Source organism: Cyprinus carpio, chromosome A9 (genome assembly GCF_018340385.1).
Source record: "Cyprinus carpio isolate SPL01 chromosome A9, ASM1834038v1, whole genome shotgun sequence".
Classification (NCBI taxonomy): domain Eukaryota; kingdom Metazoa; phylum Chordata; class Actinopteri; order Cypriniformes; family Cyprinidae; genus Cyprinus; species Cyprinus carpio.
Window position 1 is genome coordinate 13,173,117 of NC_056580.1, and position 21,948 is coordinate 13,195,064.

Here is a 21,948-nt window from a genome sequence, read left to right on the forward strand (position 1 = left end):
TGTCCCAGGAAACATCAGTTTACTTTTGGATAGACTTTGTTTGCCATTAATTTCTAAAGCTTTGCTCACTGTTGTGCAAATGCAAGAACACTAAGGGATGGAGAGGTGTACTGTCAGGAGCACAAGTACAAATTTACTGATATAGCAATATATTTTAGATATAGCAAAAAGTGTCTGAGTAGTACATGGTTTGCTTTGGACTTTGGTGGGGACATAACAGCAGAACCCCTTACCCACACACTGTACTTTAAACTCATCGACACAACTTTGTTAATTCCTGAAGTGAACTTTTAGATGAACGGTTTTGGACTGCTGTCTTGAACTAAGTGCAATACCTGCGAGTTGTCCTAGATGCGGTGCTGTGCCTCCGTCCGCTGTGCGACTACCTTATGTTCTTACTCTGCTCAAGTATTAAATGTGCAGCCTTGAAAGTGTGCAGTTTTCTAACGTATTTTCCTTAACTTCTTAGGTAATATCAATGGTATGACATATTTCAGATGCGTCTGAAATTACAAAAACATATACATATAATTAATTGTTTTATCAAAGTTATTTCTAGGAGGGACAATTTGGTAGTCACTGGATATTGGTAGGGATATGTCCCCACCTAATTCTACTCCCTTGGAATAGTATTAGTAGTTAGTAGTAATAGTTCCATTTTTTTTAATACATTTTATACAGTTTTTACCTATTACTACTATATAAAGTGCTTTAAAAAACAGGAATTATTATAACCATCCAACCAGGTATCACAAAAATAAACCCCAGCAGGGTGTTTAAGATGCCAGGCTGTTATTTATAGTTTTGTCCAGGTGTTTTAGTATTATTTATTTACTGTTAGAGTTTATATTAGAATCCTTTGTTACAATTAACTTTTATATTTATATTTTCATTTTCATTTTAGTAGTTTTGTCATGTGCTTTTGTCATTTTTAATATCACTATTTAGGATTAATTTTACTTTAAGTCTTAGTTTTTATTCCTTTACAGTTTTTCTTCATTTCAGTTTCAACATGAACTTATTTCAGTAAGTTGACAAGACAATAGTTTTACTTCTAGTATTTATTATTTCATAATAATAATCTTTATTTCCATTTAAAAAAAAATGCTATTGCAAAATACTCCAGGTTTATGTCTAGCGTACAGTGTGAATACTTAGCATTATAGCATTCTTAAATGCTTTTTTTTTTTTTTTTTTCGCAGAGTTTTAAGAAACTCAAACCACATCTCAAGTGGAATACTAAATCTGAGAAATGAGTTTCAAATTTTGTCTCACCATCTTACCAGAAATTGATTGATGTTGATCAAGTCTAGGCTAGTTGGGCCTAGATGAAGCCTTCGTTCCTCTGGGTTGTCATCATCAGGGTGGAGTCTGTCTCCCCTCTGGTCTGAAGGTCTGTGATTAATCTGACAAGTATGATCTACATCAGTTATTGAAGTCTCTGTTTGTCATACATGCCACCAGGGGAAAATTACCCTTCCTTTGATTTTGCGTATTTGAAACTTTAGTTCACTTGTCCCAAAATAATGTTTTGGTTAAAAGTCTGAAATAAGGTTTGTGTTTAACACAAGCTCAAGATATTTTCTTGTTTTATTAAACATTATTAAATACATCAATAATACCCCACTTGAGACTTATGTTTTTATGCGAAGTGGCTAAATGGGACTACGGAGCCTGTTGGGGACATTAAACATCACGCCAAGCACTAAAGCTCATCTAATGGAATGCTTTTACAACCTGTTGTGTTTATACCCATGCTTTGGTGAACTAATTTAAAAATCAACTTTTGTTGGTCACAGAGTTTTCCAGCAATAATCCAAAAGCCAATGGAAAATCCTATTTTGTCAAGGTAACCAGGGTCATGCTAACTTATGCTAACAAAATATGTCATCCTTCTAGCACTCAATAGCTGTGTCCCAATTCAGGGTCTGTATCCTTTGGGTTGAACCGAACGTTGTTGAATGGTACAGCTTTGCCTATAGTGGACTTTTTTCAAATTCAAATTCAACTGTATCAAAACAAAGCAAGGTCCACAACCCATCACATATGTTCACCTTTGTCCATTTTGGTACATCTATAAAATTGCGTCTTGGTTAGCTATAAGTTAACATTTGAACCCCTTTTTAAAGTGTTTTGTTTTTTCCTTCCTTGTGTCCTTCATAGCCCAGGAAACAAAGGATGCATTTCAAGGCTGCATTTGAAGGAGCCTTCTGTAAAGTGCTGCTGTATTGCATTTGGGCTTGGAATGCAGCGTTTGAATTGGGATACAGTTCATTTGTGTATTTAGTCATAAATACAAGAAAATTAGTTGTCTGTCCTTTCTTGCAGGTCTCCTTCAACGTAACTGTAGACGCTCGAGGATGTCCTCCGAAAGGCACCAGCAAGAGTTTCACCATCAGGCCTGTTGGTTTTAAAGACCATCTGGAGGTCTCTGTGGACTACCGCTGTGATTGTAGCTGCACAGATTTCACCCAGACCAACAGCAGCCGCTGCAACTCTGCCGGCACTTACAGCTGCGGGATGTGCGGTTGTGAGCCCGGACACCTGGGAGCCCGCTGCGAGTGTGAGGAGGGTGAGGTCAACCACCAGTATCTCAGTGCCTGCCGTGAGGCTGAGGGCAAGCAGGTGTGCAGTGGCCGTGGAGAATGCAGCTGTAACCAGTGTCTATGCTACGAGTCAGAGTTCGGCAAAATCTATGGCACCTTTTGCGAGTGTGACGACTTCTCCTGTGCCCGACACAAGGGTATACTGTGCTCAGGTAAGATGAAAGAATTTATTTGCTTATTTGGTTGCCATTTCAAAGAGGAAAACTTTGCATTTCAGTTCCATGATGTGTTTTAACCTGCACCTTGAAAAGTGAATTTCAATACAAAATGTGGAAGTTTATGGTCCATGTCCTAGATTTTCAGCGGCTTATTTGGCTTGCCATGGGCCTCTTTTGGATGCTACATTTGTGCCCAATGCATTTGATCATTTCTTGCCAAAGAGTAGTTGGCTGGCACCCCATCTCCCTCTCCACAGGACGCATCTCTGCCATGCCACAGTGAGAGCTTTGTAGAAGGCTGCATTTGTTTAGCCATGCACACAATGGCTGGTCTATGAGTAATAAAGCTCTGTTTTTCTTTAGTCAGCATAAACTGTCAGCCCAACTCAAAATGGACATTTGTTGAGCCTCTGTAGCAATAATGCCATCGCTAGAATTGAGAATATATCCATTTCCTGCTATCTCAGCCAGGGAAAAGTCTTCTTGTCTGCAGTAATGAGTCCTTAATGAATCTGGGTGATTTAGCTTTTTCGCATCACTTTGCCATGGTGAATTAACAGGGCCAATTCTTGTAAACTCGCTATAATGGCTGTGGGAAAAAGCAAACGTTGATGAGAGAGTTCTCTGTAGGTTTCGTTCACTTGTTAAATGCCTCATAAACATGCTTTGTGGCATTTTGATTTGGCCATGCTTCAGTGAGAACAGCTTGTTTTACTGTTTGTGAGTTGCAAGGTGTTTAGGATAGAATAAAAGTCCCAAAGCTAGCGTTTATCAGGAGAATGGTAAGGCTTCTCAAACCGGCAGGCCAGCAAGATGAACCTACACCAGGGCATGGAAACTGTCATCATTTACTCACCTTCCACTTGTTCCAAACCCGTATGAGTTTCTTTCTTCTGGTAAACACAAAAGAAGATATTCTGAAAAATGTTAGTATCTGAACAGTTGATGAGCACCATTGACTTCCATAGTAAGATTGTGATGACAGAAATACATTGTTGAAGTGAACTAATCCTTTAAAAATATTTTCTTGAAGTACCGCCTGAGATTCTATGTCTAAGATGTTTGTCTTTCAAATATAGGTTTGACAATCTTTTTTTTTTTTTTTTTTTTTTGTTAAAATACTTTCTCCTGTAACACATGCAGTCATATGCATAGGCCATAGGTTGATACCCCCAAAAATGTGTATTCACTTTGTTAACTTGCATTATAAGCCACTTGTACTATAAAAACCTTAAACTGTTTTCAGGACCAATGGCAGGAGTGTTATTAGAGTGTAGTGCTGACACCAACAGATTTTATTTTTTCCATGTAACATGTAAAGACCTCTTTTTTAACACTCAAGAAGAATAACCAATCTATAATTGTTTATGATCTGTGCATGTCTAGCATTTTATTTACTTTCATCTTAATATTAAATGAACCTTTGTACGTTTGTGAAGAAATAGGCTTGTTTGCTTTACAACGTAGATAGTTGTAAAAGTGAGGAGTAAACATGACCCGGTTGAAGGGTCAGAAGGAAGCTGTGCTGAATAAGTTAAACAGTCGCGTGGGGGGCGGAGCCACTTTAGAGCCACTTCCTCTGCCATTTTATTACTGGGTCACTGGGCTTGGTGAGCATGTTGTGACTATTGAAAGCTGACTGGCTGACGGCTTCTCAACAATACAGAACTGGTCAAGAACAAGCTGTTTTTGTGAAAATGGTGTTGTGTAACTTAGGGCTGCACGATTAATCGCATGCATTTGTCATGCGTGTCTCATCAGTAAAGCCGGTTCCGTGATTAGCGGTAAATGTCTGTCACCTGTTTTCAAACGGGAGCGGCAGTTAATACACAGAGCCGTAGTTCACTGACAAGCTACGCAATATTCTGTTCATAATTGAGATTAATCGCATTTGATTATGAACACGATATTGTGTAGCTTGTTAGTGAACTACGGCTCTGTGTTGAACTCCCGGTGCATTTGAAAACAGGTGACGGATATTTACCGCTAATCACGGAACCAGCTTTACTGATGAGACACGCATGACAAATGCATGCGATTAATCGTGCAGCCCTAGTGTAACTCTTTGTAGCCACATTCCATATATAGGTGTGTATAATAGTGGTTATTTTTTAAGCTGACTTTAAAGAAGCTTTAAAAAACATTTAAATTGCTTAATAACACAGAGAGTTAGAAATAGTCACCTCAGACAAACTGACTCAGACATATAAATGTGCTCCTTTTTTGTTCTTTAAATCTTCAACCTTGTTGATGAGGTTTGTGTGGACCCAGTCAATTAACATTGTAAATGTGAACATGTTTGTGTTTGTTGTAAAACTTTGTGGTTCTAGAAAATTGCAAGTAATGGCAATTGAGTGTGGAACCAAATTCTTTTTTTTTAAATCTGGGTCATGTTTTCACATTATTTATCCAACTGATTATAGTGGTAACACAATTATAGCCTTTATTTTGCAATACTGTTTCAAAAGTTAAGTAAAGTGGCAAATGAATGCTTTATTTTCTTTAAAGAACCCTGAAAAAGTATCATTATTTTTTCAACATTGATAATAATAAAACAAGTTTCTAGAACAACACATCAGCACATTACAATAGTTTCTGAAAGATCATGTGACACACAAGACTGGAGTAATGGCTGCTGGGATTCAGAAATGCATCACAAGAATAAATTACAAATTAAAATATATTCATAAAGTAAAGGTATTATAAATTGTCATAACATTTCACAATATTATTGTTTGACGTTGTTTTTGATTAAATGAACACAACTGTGGTGAACATAAAAGTCTTCTTCAAAGAGAATCCACTGACCCCAAACCTTTGAACAGTAGTGTGTACAAATAAGAAATCAAATGTTATGCACTCGACCCTGAGCAGTGTACAATCAAACAAGGGCTTTTAAACTGTTGTCACCAACTTGTAATAACATCTCAGAAGTGATGTTTGTTGTTTTGGTGTTGTTTTTTCTCAAAAACATTATCTATCCAAGCAATATCCTAGACACCTGGTTTTTTTTTGGAGCTGTTTTTCAGATCTTTCAGATGTTAGCTTATGTTAGCAGTAAGCACATGGGGCAGATGAGATGTTGCATGTTGAATACCAAACAAATGCTGTAATTTGGATGTAATGTGGTTTCATTTAACGTTTGGCAAACATTCCGCCAACTCATCTCTGTAACTGTACACAAACCATTGACATCTTTTTTTCCACACCCCTGCATCCTCATTTACCCCAGTAAATGACATCAGCACCTGGCAATACAATGACCTCAGAAGCAAGAATACAGACAAGGCCTTCACCGCTTTACCATCATCAAAAATACAGGAAAGTCTGGCGCCCATTGGATGATTTGGATATAAACCCTTCATTTCTGTTTTTGTTTGTGGTGTGGAGCATGGGACAATTTATGAGAGCAGTGTGGTCACATGTTGAACAATAGAGCTGTCAAGAAACATAAGCAAACTGTTTTTTTTTTTTTTCTTGGAATAGGATTCATTGCGCACTCTTTAGTCTTTTGATTTGCCGAGTGTGAGTGTTTTTGATGGCAGAATAGCTTTGTGAAATGCATGTTTGAGGCAGAAGGATCCATTTTTATGTCTGTGCAGGGGATCTTCAGTATCTCTCATGGGTAACATTGTTGATGAAGATGCACAAACATTATTTTTAATATGTTAATATTATGGTTATGATAATGGCGTTTTCAGTTTACAAGCAGAGGAGTCCATTGAGTTCAACAGAGGTATTTTAACAAACACTGGAGTTTGTTGGTTATTTACTCGGATGTGTTCTACTGTCTGAAAAGCATCCCTAAATGCACCAGCAAAATGAAAAGCTCAGTTGAACAAAGCTAGTCAGGATGGAGTGTGGATCCTGTATGAGCCTCAGGAATCTGGATCAGCATGCTAAACAAATAAAGCCTCTCCCATGATTCCTGCCTCACTTCTTACTGACTTTTCTGGCGTACTTTTAAGTGCCAAGCCTTCAGATTAAACATTTCAAAAAGAATAGAATGTCAAAAGCTGCTCATAATGGGTGGTTTGCGGGTATTGATATTCATCCTTTGAAATATTGTGCCTTATGAATGGATGTTACATGTACATCCACACCCCAAAACTACGCTAATGGGTATTTTATTGCAAAGATAAAAATTGCTAATGAAAAAAAAAAAAACCAGCATTGTCCTTTGGGCAGGTCAGAGGTTGAGGCCACATGAATCTGTTTTATGGATTCTTGAAGATGGTTTCTGCATGTCACTGCATGATTTGATGTAGTGGTTCATATTTGAGTGATGCTAACGTGATGCTCTTGGTGAATGTGTTTTGATGCATACTCTGAGGATGTTTTTGATCTGTACAAAGCTTGTTTAATGGTTGAGTCCAAAAGCCTAAGACTACCAGTGAAAAGTTACTTTTTTCTGTGATGTAATATAATATTATATTGAAACCATAGCAAAAAATATCATATTTGCCATCTTACATAATTATTATATATCAATATAATATATAAAAAATTAACATTAATTTGTGTATTTTAATATAATGTAAATATTATTACATTATCTTTAGTGACTCCTCAGACTCTTCCAGATTTAAATGTATACTTTTAAAAGACTTTAAGATGTCAGTGTGTGAAACTGGGTGGTATTTTAGTTTATTTCAGTAGTTTCAGATCAGAGAGTCTTGCAGTGTCATCACTGTACCAGTACACTGCAATCAGCCAGTGCTGGAAAATAAATCTCAGCTGTTCCTCTGCATGTGTGTCTCCTCGAGGGCTGGTAAAACACACCCGAACTTGTTCATCTTGGTCTTGTTTAGTTGCTTTTCAAATCTGTCTTTAAGTGACCACATTGCTACAATGGGATTACTGCGCCTCTAATTTCAAGACTAGCTCTGGGCAACAAATTGTAACGAGATTTTTCCATGCAAATTACGGTTTCGGAAAGTGGACTAGTCTTTTGTTTATATGGCGAGGGCAAGAAAGGGTAAATAATTAGTGATGAGTCAAAGTCTGCCAATCCTTGTGCACACAAACTCCGTCTCCGCAGATAGTTGGTTTTATGAGGAGAGTCTTTCTGTCTTTGGTGTAAAACACACATGGAATTAGTCATATAGTCATTTTTATTTAGACAAACTACAGAAATGTTATGCATTTCTCATTTAGACTGTATATATACAGTAAGTTCTAGACATGGTGTTATTTGGCTCTTTGCCTTTGCACTTCCCACACTTATGTTGTAGAGCAGCAGAAACATGCTGTAGTTCATTAAATGGTAATTAGTGTAAAGCACCATACCATACCAGCAGTAAAGCATGCAGGGAAACACATTAGCTTGTTCCTAGCCTGAAACCTCGTAGATGTACCACAGGCCCAAACTATAGTGATCTGCCCATGTTTAAAAAAAAAAATGCGTTACTTGTTTTCTCAGTCTACCTGTTTATTTAAAAGACGTCAGAAGGCTGTGTGGCAGAAGAAAACTGTATTTATCTTATATGCTTGCTCTGTAATTGTTATTGTCTCTGAGCTTGAGATATTACCCTGCAGTCACATGAGACAAGACTTCTAACTTCAATAATTATCTTAAATATAATTTCTCTGCTCAAAAGCCTCAAATGTTCAGATGTGCTCTTCATTAATTGGAGAAACATGTGCGAGTCATTTCACGATTATTTTTAACTTCTTATTTTATTCTCTTTGGATTACATCGTGGTTTCCTGGTTGCTAAGGAATCTTGTGAAGGGAACAGACAGCACACGTCAAGCATCTGTAGACCTGTTTTTTTTTTTTTTTTACTGCCAAGACTTCGTCACCACTCAAGAGATGCAACTACAAGAGGCAGCTTGCCATGTCTTGGCCTACATACTTGCCTTGCACATGTTTCTCTATTGAAAAATGAGTTCTACTTCTTAAGCTGAAAACAGTGGTCACACTGTTCCTGCAAAGTAAAGTCAGACAACACATTGCTTTTGCATGTTGTCGACCAGAAACAATGGCACATAGTGTGGAAATAAGGAATGGAAGTAATTTAAAAAACATGAAGATGCAAGGAGCTATTAGCGTTGCAACAATCTATGACTTTGTTCACACTGAAACCAGTTTAGGTTCGTTTCTTAAATATGATCATTAGGACTGACTGCTGTATTGTTATTTTGTAAGTGGTGAAATCAGATGATATGGTTAATATCAGGTATATGTATACTACATTTCAAAAGTTTTTTGAGAACTTTTTTTTATTATTATTATTACTTTTATTCAGCAGGGATGCAGAAAACAGTTATTTTAATTAACATTTAACAGTTTTACTGTTTTTACAGTATTTTTGATTAAATAAATGCAGCCTTGGTAAGAATAAGAGATTTCTTTTAAAAAAAAAAAAAAAAAAAAAAAATTACAGACCCCTAACTTTTGAATGATGGTGTATATTTGCCCTAGTAATGACGTAGAACAGAGGACTAAAAAATGGTAATTTGGTGCCTGAAACAACAAGTGTCAAACATTGCTGTGTTGTTTATGTGTTTAACACACTTTATCAGATCAGTGCTTGATCAGAGGTCTAGCTCCTATATATATATATATATATAATATATATATATATATATATAAAATATTCCCCTATAGCCTATTAGGAGCATCAACTATGGCTGTCTCTCGAGATGGATAATGTTGTGTCTCTGTGGTTCATGTCACATGTATACAAGAACTCATTGGACAGGACATGAAAGTCTTTAAACACTACATCACAAAACCTGGGTCAGTATGAGTCTAATTTTGCTTTTATTTCTCCTTCTGGCTCTGTGGTTTCTTTGTTTATCTATGAATGATTATCCTTCAAAATAAGTTTTTATTGTGCCTTGAACTTTCCACTGAATATGGAGTTGAATTACATGCATGCACACACACTGAATTCTTCTCTGTCACCTGCACTTGTTTGTTTCTTCTTTCGTAGGGAAGGAAGAATGACCACAGAGTCTGTGGCATGTAGACTGCTGAGATATTAAGTAGCTTGTTTAGTGTTTGGTCAGCGTTTCTGAAAACAGCTCAGTCTCTCAGCTCCAGATGGGGAAGTGAGATGTGTCTGGAGCAGAACTGTGTTCTGCTGGTGGTTCCTCATTGGGTGGAACTAGAATGTGGCAGAGATTGCCACTGCCACTCAGATTTATCTGAGTGTTTTTCATATCCAAAGGAGGATCTATTACAAGTTTGCCACCACAAGAAAGACAGAACAACCACAAGCCATGACCACGTCATGTTTTATAACTCTGATCTGATGTCAGTCTGCAAGTCTGTTCACTTCTGCAAACTACATTATGTACACAGTTTTTGTTTTATCCAGCTGTATTTACTCAGTGCAAATTATAACATCCAAGTGAAAATCACTGATTTGGAAAAAGGATCACCCCCTTTCTGTCAGTATTTTGTTGAACCACCTTTTGCTTTAATTACAGTGCTTTTTGGGATATGACTCTGTCTCTAATAACTTTGCACATCGAGACTTTGCAATATTTGCCCACTCTTCTTTGCAGAACTGCTCAAGTTCAGTTACATTTGATGGTGACTGTTTAGATTTTCATTGGGGTTTCTAGGGCCCTGTTAAATCCATTTTATTTTTTCCAAATTAGCCTAAGTTTTATTTTTCCAAAAACTTTTTTTTTTTTTTTTTTTTTTTTTCAGTTTACATTTTTCTGGATTCAGGTTTTTGCTTTTTTGATGATGAAATTTTAGCAAAAAAAAAAATAAATAAATGACTAATTAATTAAAATCATGAAACTTGTTTAATTTAACAGCAATTTAGGCCTATTAAAAGTTTAACAAAAATTACATTCTTAGGGCCCAAATTCTGCACTTTCCATTTTAATTTTTCTGTATTCAATTGTAATTTTTTTTTTTAAAACATCTCTAATGAATTGAATTCATAAAAACAACTTAATTTATTAATTTGTATACAATAATAGGGCCCTAAGAAATTTAATTTAAAATTATTTTATTTCCTTATTTTTTAGAAATTCTGTGTGTATTTTCATTTTTCTGATGAAGGCAAAAACATTAATCTGTCTTTTTTTCCAACCCCTTAGAAAAAAAAAATAAAAACCCTTTAATTTTTGTAATTCAAAGTGCTACACAACAGAAGTTTACTGTGTAACGAGCAATGTCACGGAATTCATCAAATATTGAATGAATAAATCAAATGCAATTCAGTTCACTTCAATTAAACCATGATATGACTAGTGTATGTGAATATTAAATGGCAAAAATACTATTTAGCTACTACAGATGACAACCACAAACATTGTGCGTGCTTCAGTAGCAAACTAGCAAACGAAACGCACGTCTGCGCTGTTCATTCCATCACCACATTCCGCGTTACACTGTAAATTCTGTTTTTGTGAATGGATTCCAGGATTCCGTACCTATTTTCTACATTGCGGAAATCATAGGGCCCTAGGTTTAAGTCTGGGCTCTGACTTGGCCATGCAAGGACATTCACCATTCACCTCCATGCTTTACTGGAGGAATGCTGTAATTTGGATGGTGAGCTGTATTGGATTTCAGCCAGACATATCGTTTGGTGTTGAAGCCAAATAATTCAATTTTAGTCTCATCTGCCTCAGAATCTTCAAGGTGTGTTTAGTCAAAGCTCAGTCATGACTGCATGTGGCCTTTCTTTTTTCTTGCAACCCTCCCATTCAAGCCACATCTGTGGAGAATTTGTGATATTGTTGTCGCATGCACACAATGAATGCTCTTTGTCATAAATTCCAGCATCTGCTTCAAGAATTACTGCAGGTCTCTTGGTCGCCTCTCTGACCAGTTTCCTCCTGCTCTTTCATCCAGTTTGGAGCGACGTCCTGATACAGGGAGGGTCTGTGTTTTACCAAATACCTTCTACTTTTTAATAATAAACTTCACTGAGCTCAATCTATCATATTTTAGTTTTTTAATGCAGGAAAAGGGAAATTTTCATCACTTAAAGATGGCTATGCCCTTCACAGCAGTAGAGCTCAAGTCTACACTACTCAAAACTGCATTTTACATGCACAGACTCTGTGTTGACTGTGAAACTTTGCACACTTAAACCTGATACTTGAGGTAGATGGTAATTGACATATTTCAGTGCTTGCGTGGCTTTAGACTCGCTCATGTGTGAATTTGTTTAGTTTGACTGGGAGTGTGGTTGAAAGGGGCTGAGGCTGATTCCCAGAGGCATGGATCTGCCTTTCTGGCATGACAACAGCACATTTACTCAGTGACCTAAATAAAAGACTCGATTCAGGAATGCTGGGAGAGCAGGTCTGCATTGATTCTCTAGCATTTTGGATTTTATTTGCATTTAGATGATGGCTTGATATTCTAGGTCAAGATCCGTTCAGACGTACATTCATTCAGTAAAAGTGTTCAGTGAAGGAACTGTACACCTTGCTTAGTGTTTCAAACAGAATACACCCTACATTAAATAGAACTAGCAAACGATTTTCTCTCTTTTATGTTCCTCTCATAACCCTACCAGACTTGGACTCTTACTTCATTAAAGATCTTTATTAGAAAGAAGGATTTATGAACATGTTTTTTTTTTCTCTTACTTATAAATGTGGAACCACTTACTTTTATACAGTTTTGTAAGAATCACCCTTCAATCTTTTGGTTTATCTCGATGGATATAGTACATAATGACAAAATGAATGTGTTAAACAAGATGGTATGCTTCATTTCATAAGTGTGCATTTAATCGTGATTTAATCACATTAATCCAATTAAAAATTGTAATCTTTTGCAATCCCTAATGAGAACGAATATATATTTATAATTTTTTTTTATTTTACTTCAATAATATATTTTTAATCTTATATTTGTATTATTTTAAGGGGGTTTTACTAAACATTAACCTCTGAATTATGCATCATGTATCATCTGCAATATCACTATAAACCGTTTGTTGCAGAGTGAGAACATAAGACATAAAGCACATTTCTTGAAAAGACTACATTTAGTAAATGTTGATTTGAAGTGTCAGTTCAAGACCTAGTAAATTTGATGGTGGAAGTGTCAGTTATACTATTGCAGTAAATCTGGAACACAGAGGCGTTTTGTTACTCATACTATATCAAACACACAAAACACACAAAAAAAATTCATCGCTCAGTGTGACCAGGGCGATATTTTCAAATATATAATTAATTACGTACCATGAACAGAGATGGTCTGTAGCTGTTGTGTATCTTTTTCTTGTTTAAAAAAATTAGCATTGCAATCAGCTGGCAAATTCAGATTCAACTAACTTTACTGGCATGGTTAAAGAGCCTTTACAAAGCAGTGACAGTGTTTCAAACCAAATTTAGAGGCCACAATAGGCAGTGAATCATGCTGTGATTGACAGCGCTCTGATCCAGTGGCCAAAAGCTCTCAGTTTCCAGTCGCAAACCATATTCAACAACATATAAAAACAAAAAAATCTTTAGAGTCATTTTATGAACAAATGTGTACAAATAAAAACGTAACAGAAAAAAATTCAAGCCGTGTGATCTTAAATTCCAGTGCAGAGAAACAGCTGTAAGCATTCGCAGCACTAGTTTCCACGGCAACGCCCTCGGGTCACTATGAAATGTATGAAAAGCTGCATGAAGGTCCTCAGAAATGTCTACTTTTACATGAAAAAGACAATAAAATAATGCAACAACATGAGGGTGAGTGAATATTGAAAGAAAATTAATTTTGGACCATATGCACTCAATTTTCCAAGTTCTTGTGCAGTCAGTGGTGTGAGGCTGCAGCGACAATCTGTTCACAGCTGGTTTGCCATGAAAGCATGTCTTTTTTTATCATTTTGGCTGCAAGCCCCTTCATGTTTTCGCACGTACAGTACTACATCAAAATATTGACTTTCACTTGAGTCATTGCAGCCAAATTTGAGTCACATTGGCACATTTACTTCAAAACAAAAAAAGAGTTTTGCTCACACTTCATAATGAAGACACTAGCCGAGAATCCTTGGTGTTGGAATGAGGAGATCTGCCTGTAATCAGTCCACTAGAATGTGCACAGCCGTGGACAGAGAGACTTCAGAGAATGTAGGAGAAGTAGAGGGCAGCCATCTTTGTGTTATGACCAAGAAATATGTTATGCATTTGTTTCCATTACTGTCAGTGAATGCTGGTTACATGCATGCTCTCACTCTCACTGTGTGCATTTGTGTGTACAGTATTGTTTTTTTGAGAAGTCTTTGTGTTCATACCTCTTGTCTATGCCAGTTAGTTAAACACATTTGTTAGTGCAAGATTTTTGAATAAACCAGCCATTTGATACAAAATAAGAGGTTGCAGTGTCATGAGTTATATAAAGTAATTCTGAACCCCTCTCTCTCTCTTCCTGTTTTCCAGGCCATGGAGAATGCCACTGCGGTGAGTGTAAATGCCATGCTGGTTATATTGGAGACAACTGTAATTGCTCTACAGAGACGACTTCCTGTGTGTCGGACGATGGCAAGATCTGTAGCGGGCGGGGCAGCTGTGTGTGTGGGCGGTGCCAGTGCACTGAGCCAGGGGCATTTGGGGACACATGTGAAAAATGTCCCACCTGTCCAGATGCTTGTGGAACAAAGAGGTATGAGACTGAGGATGCTGAAACCAACCTAACTAAAGCTAACTCACAAGTATTTCCAATTTTTAATTTGAAGTTTGTCTTTAAAAGTGTATACATTATTGTAAATATTTGCCTATGGGAATTTTTAGCATACAGGTTCTTCTCAGTCCATCCTTCTGTTACTTTGAATTGGAACTGCCTTTTCATAAAATTTAGTATCCACATACTAGTGGCGTTCCAGTGAAAGATTCCAGTACTTTGATGATACCTACAGTCGTGGCCAAAAGTTTTGAGACTTACATAAATATTGGAAATTGGAAAAGTTGCTGCTTAAGTTTTTATAATAGCAATTTGCATATACTCTAGGATGTTATGAAGAGTGATCAGATGGAAATTGCATAGTCCTCTTTGCCATGAAATTAACTTAATCCCCAAAAAAACCTTTCCCACTGCATTTCATTGCTGTCATTAAAGGACCTGCTGAGATCATTTCCAGTAATCATCTTGTTAACTCAGGTGAGAATGTTGACAATCCACACGGGCCTGGAGATCATTATGTCAGGCTGATTGGGTTAGAATGGCAGACTTGACATGTTAAAAGGAGGGTGATGCTTGAAATCATTGTTCTTTCCATTGTTAACCATGGTGACCTGCAAAGAAACGCGTGCAGCCATCATATGCGTTGCATAAAAATGGCTTCACAGGCAAGGCTATTGTGGCTACTAAGATTGCACCTAAATCAACATTATAAGGTTCCTCAAGAACTTCAAGGAAAGAAAGGTTCAATCTTGTAAAGAAGGCTTCAGGGAGTCCAAGAAAGTCCACAAGCCGCCAGGATCCGTCTCCTAAAGAGGATTCAGCTTGCGGGATGTGGTGTGCCACCAGTGTGCAGAGCTTGCCTCTTGAATGGCTGGCAGCGCAGTGTGTGAGCTGCATCTGCACGCACAAGTTAGGCGAAGCACTTGTTGGAAGAGGCTCTGCCTGTTGTGCCAGCAAGGGCAGCAAAATAAGCCACTTCGGCTCCAAAAAACAATCTCTCAGGACACCATTGTACATCTTCTGCAGAAATTTATAGTTAAATGTACCTGCTGAGGACTGGGGTCAAAAGTCTATTCTCCGATTAAGCCCCTTTCAGATTGTTTGGGGGCTCTTGGAAAAAGGCTTTGTTCTCGGAAGAAGAAAGGTAGCGCTACCATCAGCTCCTGTGTCATGCCAACAGTAAAGTCACCTGGACACCATTCATGTGTGGGGTTGCTGTCTCATCCAAGGGGAGGTGGCCTCCCTCTCAATTCTTGCCCAAACACACAGCCAGAATAAAATTGGTAAACCAAACACCCTCCAACAGCAACTTCTTCCAAACAATCCAACAAACATTTTTGGTGAAGAACAAGGCATTTTCCAGCAGGCACGATGGAGCATCCGTGCCATAAGAGGCAAAAGTGATAACTAAGTGGCCTCGGGGACCAGAATGTTGAAATTTTTGGTCATGGCCTGGAAAACAACTCCCCAGATCTTACAGTCCCATTGAGAACTTGTGTCAATCCTCAAGAGGCGGGTGGACAAACAAACCCACTAATTCTGACAAACTCCAAGAATGTTATTATTGAAAGAATGGGTTGCCTATTCAGTCCAGATTTGGCCCAGAAGTGATTTGAGAGCATATGCCCATCTAACCTTGCAGAGGTCCTGAAAACGAAGTTGTGCCAACACTGCAAATACTGACTCTTTAGCAAAATGTTCATGTAACTTGTCGATAAAAGCCTTTGAAATGTATGATGTGCATGTAATTATAATTTCAGTACATCACAGAACAACTGAAACAAAGATCTAAAAAGCAGTTTTAGGCAGCAAACGTAACTAATATTTATGTAATTCTCAAAACTTTTGGCCACGACTGTATACTACCATTCAAAACAGGACACAACTTCTGTAATATTAAAAATTAAAACTGTTAACTGTGTATACGTATACGTGTGTGTGTGCGTTTTTCTTGTTACAGTGACATATCAGGACACAACTTTGTATAATGACATGGGTATGACACAATAATTACAAGGAGAGGGTGAATTATGAGGACATAACCCATGTCCCATTTTCAAAGCGCTAATAAACCATACAGAATGAGTTTTTTTGAGAAAGTAAAAATGCACAAAGTTTCCTGTAAGGGGTAGGGTTAGGTGTAGGGTTGGTGTAGGGCGATATAATATACAGTTTGTACAGTACTTTTGACCTGTACTATATATACAAAATTGATTACTTTTGTTCAGCAAAGATGCATTGTATTGATTGAAAGTGACAGTTAAGGGTATTTATTTGTTTATATTTATGCTACGAATTTTTTTTATTTTAAAGAACAGTTTAGCATTTATGTTGAACTTTGTTCATCAAGGAATCCTGTATTTAAAAAAAAATATAATTGTATAATGACTTTCACAAAAAAACAAAAATAACTGTTTTCAGCATTGATAATAAGTATATATATATTGTTGCTGAGCGACAAGTCAAAAATACTTCTGTGGCATTAGGTAGCATGCCACAAGATGATGTCAGCAAAGTTGTTATTTGCACTACATAAACTATCATATGGTCTCCATTAGACTCCTCAATGCTGACTGGCAGATGTCTTTCCTTCATCACTGACTTTTGTTTAGATTCAACCTTGTCAGTCTTTTCAGTATTGTGATAGTTATAGTTTGACTTTTCTGAATCTTTCTCAGGGAATGCATCGAGTGCCGTCTCTTTAACTCGGGGAGACTGGCCGATAACCAGACCTGCCAGCGCATGTGCAAGGATGAGATCATCACCGTGGAAACGCTCAGTGAGTGCACACTCAAAAACACTTGACACACTCAATGATGTTTTGGGGCGGCTTCTCTAACACTGTAACCCTCCACCCTACACACACACACTCACTTCTTCCCCAGATACAAATACATTTGTTTAAGCCAAAGAACAAATTTTTTTAATTTATTTGTTTGTATGTTTATGCTCTGCTATCAATTAACTGTTCAGTTTAATATAGTACTTAAATTGACTCCTTTGAGAAAAGAATGGCATGCTAAAACTTTACCCAGTTTTCAGATGTTATTTAAAGCTTGTGCATATAAATAACAAAATTCATCATTTTCAAACCACATACAAAATACAAAATACAAAAAACCTAAACAGTGGAGTAAGTGGAAAAAAAATCTCTTAGCGGTGCAAACGTGGTTTCACAAGCCACACACACAAAAAAAAACTTTATATCAGTTAATGGTGCAATGTGGCATCCTACTTGACAGTGAAACGCATTTGAGCATCAAGGTTAATTTACTTGTACTGTGAAATAAAAACAATAAATGATGGCTTATAAATTACCTTGTTTATTTTGTATTTGAGTTTTTTAACCTTTGCCATGTACTGCGTGGGAATAGTTAAACAGTGGTAATGAGATGGGAAAATTCTCTGAACATGCACACACTAACTTTCAGCCCATGTCATCAACATACGCCTTCCTTAAGTTCAGTCACAGAGAAAAGTTGAACGCAGTAGTTATCAGGAGCTCAGTTGAGAGATCAGTCCCTCTCATCAGGACACACTGTGCTTCCAGGTCATGAATGTGTTACCACAGCAGGGTGAAGCACAGTTTATGAAGTATCAAGGCCAGCTCTGTTTATGTTATTATCTGGAGAATGTAAGTCTGGACGTCTCAGCAACACTCACTGTTGTGTCCCACTGTGAAAGCCTGTGTTTTTCTGCTCTTCCTCTCAACCCCTGCTATTAAACCACAAACCACTATCATGTGAAATGCACAAAACTCATTTAGAATGGCAATTTAGAAAATGTTTATTTTTGTTGTGCATGTAGATCTTTTTATTGATCATATTTTCTGTGTATATTTATTTTATTTATTTATAATTATGAAGGTTTTATTAGAGTCCGAAAGCTGTTAATAAAGTTTATGAGAACTTCTCCAGGGTTTTTATAACTGGTTTTATTGCAGGAGGATTTTTTTTACATGTGTCTAGGAATGCATGAATAAATGTTTATTGTTGAGCAATATGAAGCTGGACTTCGCTGAAGTGAAACATTCAGGATGCTTGTGAACTCTTTAAGGCCTTTCTATGTCACTCCTTATTGTAAAAGAAGGCATCATGGATTCGATGTTTTACAACATTTCTCTGCCGTTTCAGTCAGCTGACTTCCTTAATGGACTCCACATGTGCATACCGGAAACATCCAGCTCTTTTAGAGAGAGAGGGTCCATAGTTAAATGACTTCCTAGTCTGTTGGGTATTTTAATTATGATAACATTTAAGCATTCTTGATCAATCTGGGTCCTTGTTGAGGAATGCAGGGTCTGGTCCAACAATAATTTCAGTGTTTCAGTGTTTATGCTATTGGCTCAACATGCCTTTCTCATTTTATTGCCTGAGCCACAGTTTGGTTTTATTAAACTAAACTCCTCTTATAATCAACGTCTCTCTATCTCTTTCAGAAACTGATGATTCCAACACTGTTCAATGCGTGTATAAGACCGAGAATGACTGTGTGATGAAGTTCACCTACTCTGAACATGCCAGCGGCCAGTCGGTCCTCACCGCGCTTAAAGAGCCAGGTCAGGATTTAGCACTTCACAGCTACCTCACTAAGAACTGTGTTCAGAATCATGTCAAGCACACTCATGTTTGGGAAGTATAAGAGAGGAAATGATCAGAATAAAATATATATTTGTATTGTCACTTCTGATACAAACATTGTTTCAACTGGAAAAGTACATCATACATTACGGCCATGCATTTATGTATTTTTTTGTGTTTACAGAATGTGCTGTTGCCCCAGATGCCAAGACGGTACTCCTGGCAGTTGTTGGCAGCATCTTGTTGATGGGCATCGTGCTGCTAGCCCTCTGGAAACTGGTTATCACCATCCATGACCGCCGCGAGTTTGCACGCTTCCAGAGTGCACGTTCACGCGCGCGATATGAGATGGTGAGATTTAGAATATAGAAATCGGATGCTTGTGACAGTGTGAAGTGTTGGAATACTTAACAAAATGTTTTGTTAAGATGATTTCCATTAATCAAGGATCCAGTATTGCTAAGATTATTATTATTTTTATTTATTTTATTTTTTTTCATATTGTTCAAAAGTTTGGAGTCAGAAAGTTTTTTTTTTCCTTACATTTTTGAAAAGTCTCTTATGCTTACCAAAGCTGCATTTCTTTTATCAGAAATACAATAAAACAGTACTATTATGGAATATTACAATGTTAATTAAGTGTTTTCCATTTGACAGTATTAGCATCATTACTCCAGTCTTCAGTATCACATTATGATTTGGGAGAAGGGTCAGCAGACTCACTTGCACTCCAGACTTGCACTTCAGACTTGCACTCTCAGACTTGCACTCATTTGCGCTTCCGCTAGTGACAACATCAGTCTTTTTTATTTTATTATAACTTTTGAAAATCTCATACATTTTTCAGTAGCCATTCTTTGAAGATAAAAAAAAGAAATCTAAATAAATGTCACTTGCAATTGTCACTTTAACTCTCAACTACCTGCGACGTTTCAATGACACAAATCATGCATGTTGAATGGAACAAGACACTGTTTAAACAATTAAAACTAAAAAAGGACTAAACGTACAGCGTCCTGCATCAAAAAAGACAAGTTGCAAATCCGCGCCACAGAACAGGAATATGAACGCGATGCACAAAGTCTCTCGTTAAGGTGTTTAATTTCCTCCGTCGCAGGTAGCTGAGGATGCAAGTGGCGATTGGAAGCGACAATTTTTTTTTTTTTTTTCTTGTCTTCAACACCTGGATGCTTTGTAAAATGAATTCAAGCAAAAAATAATCATAAATAGAACAAAATATAAAATAAAGACTTTGAAATAGCGGGGAAGCGCAAGTCTGATTGAGTGCAAGTCTGTAGAGTACCACTGTTTGTAAGTTATAGAAAAAACAAACAACTCAAACTGAATACTCAATTCTTTTGAACAGTAGTCTAGCTGCAGTCTAATGCATTCATATACCACTGTTTGTAAGTTATTTAAAATGCAAATAGCCTGAACTGGCAACTCACAGTGCATTCACGGGGACTAAAACAACTAGACTTTGATTGAAACCATGAGGCCTTTTGGCAAACATCAGTCATGACGATCGTTCCAAGGCTGTGGTTCAAAGACTCTGTTCGCTCTGCCATTCTAAGCATGTGCATTTCAATGAACCCATCCAACCTATTTAATACTCTCATGTCTCTGCTTGTCTTCCTTCTAGGCATCTAATCCTGTTTATAAGCAGTCCATCCCCTCTCACCCAATGGAGATGGATTTCCATATGCATAATATCAAGTCATGCAACGGAGGAGTCCACTGATCAACCTTTTTTTGGACTGGGGGACATGGCAGGACCTGTCCAGCACACCTCTGCACTACAATGGAGGACAGAGACAGAGCAAATGCTGTGGTCTTTTGCAGTGTAAACTTTTTTTTGAGGCGTGTAATTCCTGAGGATTGGAACTGATCTTTATGCGGTTTTAGTAATGAAAGTTTATTGATGAGCAGCAGATGGACACATGCCGAATTTGAGAAGAGGACTGGCTTGACTAGTTGGAGAGGCAGGGCTTACCGGCCTTTTCCAGAAACCTCCATGATCGATAGACATTGACCTGCTATGGACCGCTTGCTTGAATATATTTCCTAATTTTTTTCCAGTTCTAACCATACCTCCTGCACATTATGATGGATTTGCTGTGCATTGTTTTATAGGCAAAAAGACATTTTCAAGTGTATATTTTTAACAGTGTGCCTTTCCCAGCCGTTACACATTTTACATCAGTTTATTTACTAAATGTAGTCAGATGCCATGAAGTTTGCATAGAACACAAAAAATGCTAAATTATACAACTCTTTAACAAAGAGATGGGTACTAACCTAACCAGAGCAATAATTCTCTTAACTATTGTTTTGCACATTGTATATTAAGGTGAGGTTTATAAAGTAAAAAAAAGAAATGCCACTCTACAACGCTAGTCTTTTGTGTATTGCCACAGGTTGCACATTTTCATGAGGATTTTTAACTGTACAATGTGATGCAATAAGACTGCCTGCTGATAATTCAGGAATGTCTTGTTTGTTCTTGAAAAAGTTACATTTAGAAGCTCCACACCCATCCCACCAGGACCTGGACTAAATAAAAAATAGCCCCTGGACACCAGCTGCCAGTAAGAACTGAGACTGACCCCATACTGATACTTAGTCATGTAAGTCATGCTTGTGTCTTTTCTTGTTTTGGTGCATGTTTTACATAAGGTGTACATTTTCAAAGCTCTTGCTGCAAAAATCCAAACTGATCACACTGCTAGTCAATCTTTCAAAACTCAAATAAATATATCATGCTTTTCACTAGTTATAAATAATTTCAGTCCCCATAATCGTTGTTTCAACACACAAAATCTGTAATAAATTGAGAACATCTGGTTTATTCGATGATATACAACAATGATTTTTCAGTTGAGTACTTTTAACACTTACTTTTCAAGTACTTACTAACGTAGTATCCATAAAGTTGTGATGAAGATGTAACAGCCATGAGGTTTTATCCATGTTGCTAATCCATTACAGAATCCATAT

General features: G+C 37.2%; 1 protein-coding gene across 2 annotated transcripts in view; it reads left to right on the forward strand.

The window, feature by feature from the left end:
- Positions 1-21,720, forward strand: part of LOC109096544 (integrin beta-5-like) — a 29,526-nt gene extending 7,806 nt beyond the window's left edge. For both annotated transcript variants that reach the window (XM_042763588.1, XM_042763589.1), the window contains 6 exons: positions 2,329-2,758; positions 14,131-14,353; positions 17,050-17,150; positions 18,810-18,929; positions 19,136-19,302; positions 20,594-21,720. In XM_042763588.1, coding sequence (XP_042619522.1) covers positions 2,329-2,758; positions 14,131-14,353; positions 17,050-17,150; positions 18,810-18,929; positions 19,136-19,302; positions 20,594-20,692 — 1,140 coding nt within the window. In that variant the 3' untranslated portion in view covers positions 20,693-21,720. The remainder of the gene's footprint in view (positions 1-2,328; positions 2,759-14,130; positions 14,354-17,049; positions 17,151-18,809; positions 18,930-19,135; positions 19,303-20,593) is intronic.
- Positions 21,721-21,948: the final 228 nt, after the last annotated feature.